We start from the raw sequence: 4,028 nt of genomic DNA, 5'->3' as shown, positions 1-4,028 counted from the left end.
TATGAGGAACTTTGCTCGGATGATATTTTTAACTTGATAATTATTGTTTCCATTGAAGCGTTCAGGTTACATATGAAGAATAGAGAATAATTTATACAAAGAAAGCTGTAGGTCTTTCTAAATTCTTAATCTGACTTTGAAAACAAAAAAGCTTGACATCATAATAACCAACTAAAGAAACTCAACAAAATTCGAAAAAGAAGTAGGACCGAAAGAAGCTGCATACAATTAAACTATTAGAATTATCACTGTGCTGCAGTATCCTTAATATGATTGCTTTCTTCATGAGATTGTGGCAAATCCACGCGAGATTCTTTATCCTCATGAGTGATAGAATGATCAGAACTTCCTTGATCATTCATGTTAGAATTGCTGTCTCCGTTGAAGTGTGCAGATTCCTCCTCCTTTTGTGACTCCACTGTTTTGTTTTGAGCACCATCTTCATTTTCACTAGTCTTGCTCTGAACTGTGTTATCATTCTCACCCTGCCCAGCATCAGCATTGTTATTTGAAGATGTATCTTTCTCTTCCTGAGTGGATGAACCCGAAGTATTGTCTTGTGCTTCACCATTATGATTCCCATTGTCATTTTGATTTTCGTTGTGTTTAGAGGCATTCTCGTTAGAATCACTGCCGTTATCTGAGTTTGAGGTTTCATTTTTGTTTTGCTCAGAAGAAGTTTGAGACTGGCTAGCATCATTGCTGTTATCTGAGTTTGCGGATCCCTCTTTGTTTTGCTCAGATGAAGTGTCAGACAGGCTAGCATCATTGCCGTTATCTGAGTTAGAGGATCCCTCTTTGTTTTGCCCATATGAAGTGTCAGACCGGTTAGAACCATTGCTATTATCTGAGTTTGAGGATTCATCTTTTTTTTGCTCAGATGAAGTGTCAGACCGGTTAGAATCATTGCTGTTATCTGAGTTTGAGGATTCCTCTTTGTTTTTCTCAGATGAAGTGCCAGACTGGCTAGTACTGCTGTCATCCGAGTTCGACGATCCCTCTTTGTTTTGCTCTGATGAAGAATCAGACTGGCTAGAATCTTTGTTGTCATTAGCACTTCCATCACTGTTTGCGTTGGTTTGATCAGCATTGTCATTCTGCGTAGAATATGTATTACTTTCTACATTTGCGGCTTCATCTTTCTTTTGATCTGAGGAAGTATCAGATGAAGTGAGTTGAACATCATGGCTAGCATCTTTGTTGTCATTATCGGATGATGCAACATTTTCCTGCTTTCCTTCTTGGACAGAACTGTTGCTTGGGTTTTCATTCTGAGCAATATTACTTGTTGTGTCCTTGTATTCACCATCGCTTGCATTGCTGTCGTGTGTTTCAGCTTTCTTCCACGCTTCTTCTGAGTTAGAAGAAGAAGAATCTTCGACTTTTGGTGTTGCATTCTGCATGTTGGAGTCCTCTACTTTGGAGTTGTTTTCATTTTCTGATGCTTCAGTATTCTGAGATGATGTGTCAATCCCATTCTGCAGTGATGAATCTAGAGTATCGACACCATCCTTTATGGAGTCATTTTTCTCTTGATGCGGCCATTCTGATTCTGACGTGGAACTTTTCTGTGACTCATTCTCTGGTTGTGCCTGATTTTCAGCATCACTTTCATTTCCTTGGCTGCTTGTTGTGACACTAGAATCAGCCCCTTCTTTGTTGTCAGCATTCTTCTGAGACTCTAGCTCGAACTCATTGTTTTCCTTTTTATCAGAATTTTCATCAGTGTCTTGCGGTTTATGGTCTACAGCACTAGAAGCATTATCTCCAGCATAATTTTCCTCTCTATGCTCCTCCTCACTTTTGCCCCCATCCTGATCCTGATCTTTAGATGTAATCTCTTCCTGAATTTTGTCTTTCTCTTCTCCCCCAGTTTCTCCATTGTTGTTCTCATCTGTCATTTCTTTACTATCTTGCTCATGATCTCCCTCCTCCTTCTCTTCAGTTTCATTCTGTTTCACCTCTTCATTCTCCTTATCTTTATTCTCTGTCTCTTCATTAGCTTGCTGACTTTTCTCTTCGTCAGTGTCTCCAGTTTCATTGTTCTCCCCTTCGCTTTTGTTCTCTTCATTCTCCTTCATTGTATTGTCATTCTCATTGTTATCCATATTGTCATTCTCCGGTTCATTCTTTTCTTCTTTAACTTCTCCGGTTTCTTTGTCCTCCGTTTCACTATTGTTCTCCTCATTATCCTTCAATGTACTCTCACTCTCTTTGTTGTCCATATTTTCATTCTCTCCAAAAAATTGTTCATTATGATGTTCGGCTTCCCCTTCTGTCCTAGCAATTTCAGAATTTTCTTCAGTTTCTTGGTCTACTGAATCCTGTCTGTGCTCAGAATTCTCTTCATTGTTATTTTGCTCATCATGCTTCAGGGCCTCATCTTCTACACCATTAACGTCATCCAGTTTGTTTACCTCTTCGTGCTTGTTTTCTTGTTGTTCATCCTCCTCCTCCTCCTTGTGCCTTGCATCTACCACTGGAGTTTTCTCCACGCCAGGATGAAGGTCCTTCCTCCCCAACTTGATAATCTCACCGCCAGTCTTCGTGCTTTCAACAAAGGATGATTTCTTGTCATTAGAGTGTTTGATTTGGTAGACTAGCCAGATACAAACGCCAAGCAGAACACATAACTGTAGAGCATGCTTCACCTTGAAGCCGCCTTTGGATCTTTGACTCCTCCGGGGAGATAACCTGAACATGCTGGAAATTCCTCACCCACCAAATTTAACTTCTTTCGAATGTACCTGCCCATATGAAGGTTAAATTCTTTGAGGGACTCACATAATCACAACTAGCAACTCAACATACTCAATAACCATGAACTTGGCAAAGAAATGAAATATCTAAAAATTTAAAGCTTATCTATGTATTATAAACAAAAGAATAGTTATATCAGTTGAACTGCTGATATTAAATAACACAGGGTTTATAAAACACAAAGGCTGCATTTAGCAGCTCATCAACAAATCATAAAACGCCATCTTTAAAAGCAATATGATTATGTAGGACAATCATAAAAATGGAAGATAGGACAAATCGCATAATATACAGGTATCCAGTAGCCAAATCTAGATCAACAAAGGAACATGTGTATGAACAGAAACAAAAATAAAACAGAATACGTGATAATGTATGCCACACTAAAAGGCATTCACAGGTGTACCCAGATCTAGACTGGCTCTTCTCAAGAAGATCATAATTGAGTTAGCAGTTCCAAGTAAATGAAAAGTGAATATTCCTTGAGATATTAGCAATGGTACATGTACACATAAGAATTGCAACGCAAATACTTACATACCTGATACAAAGTGAGTGTCCAAGAAAGAGGAATCCTTTTCAGTAGGGTGGGGGCAGTGCTTACAAGTGGCAGTTGCAGACCACCGTCTTCCACAGCACTGAGAATGAATGAGAGATCAAAAAAACCTTAATTTGTGTTTGGAGTTTCTATCAGTGGGAATGCTGCTGGATCTGATCCCTTCCCTGCAACAGGAACGATAACCAGATTTAACAATAATTTTTCACTGACAAAATGGCAAATCACAATGCTCCGCCCTCATTTATAGCAACTCAACATTGCATCTTATACACAAATTTTTTATTTTAGACCAGTGAAAATTACTTTCCACATTTATGTTCACATTTTTTAATTACATTAACTTCTATAATTTTAATTTTATGTGTAAGTAAATAATAAATAGAAAAGCAATATAATTTAATATATATATATATATATATATATATATATATAATTTTATACAAAATAATATTGAATAACTAACTGTTATTTTAGAGAAAAATTTATTTAGCTTTTTTAAATAAAGAGATATTATTTATTTTATTTTATGAAATAAAAAAATATTTTTAATTTAAAGATTACTTGAAAGGAAGTAATGATTAATGTATCGTGATATGTATAGATTTTATCTTAATCGGTTTAACTGCTTTGTTATTCAACTCTAAATTGTTGAGCGCAAAACGACGTTGTCTTTGGCAAAGCAATAGCACTTGGTGGATCCAAATCGGAC

At 37.0% G+C, this 4,028-nt stretch overlaps 1 protein-coding gene across 1 annotated transcript; it reads right to left on the bottom strand.

The window, feature by feature from the left end:
• On the bottom strand, window positions 1-3,560 carry LOC124844107 (uncharacterized). Its single transcript, XM_088104761.1, has 2 exons — window positions 3,302-3,560; window positions 1-2,747 (listed from the first exon to the last, which is right to left on the bottom strand). Exon 2 carries the CDS (start codon window positions 2,700-2,702, stop codon window positions 246-248), a length of 2,457 nt encoding a protein of 818 aa, XP_087960887.1. The 5' UTR covers window positions 2,703-2,747; window positions 3,302-3,560; the 3' UTR covers window positions 1-245.
• Window positions 3,561-4,028: the final 468 nt, after the last annotated feature.

Source organism: Vigna umbellata, chromosome 1 (genome assembly GCF_029865625.1).
Source record: "Vigna umbellata cultivar VRB3 chromosome 1, Vumbellata_1.0, whole genome shotgun sequence".
Taxonomy (NCBI): domain Eukaryota; kingdom Viridiplantae; phylum Streptophyta; class Magnoliopsida; order Fabales; family Fabaceae; genus Vigna; species Vigna umbellata.
The sequence above is the reverse complement of the archived record's forward strand: the minus strand, read 5'-3'. Positions and strand labels throughout refer to the sequence as shown.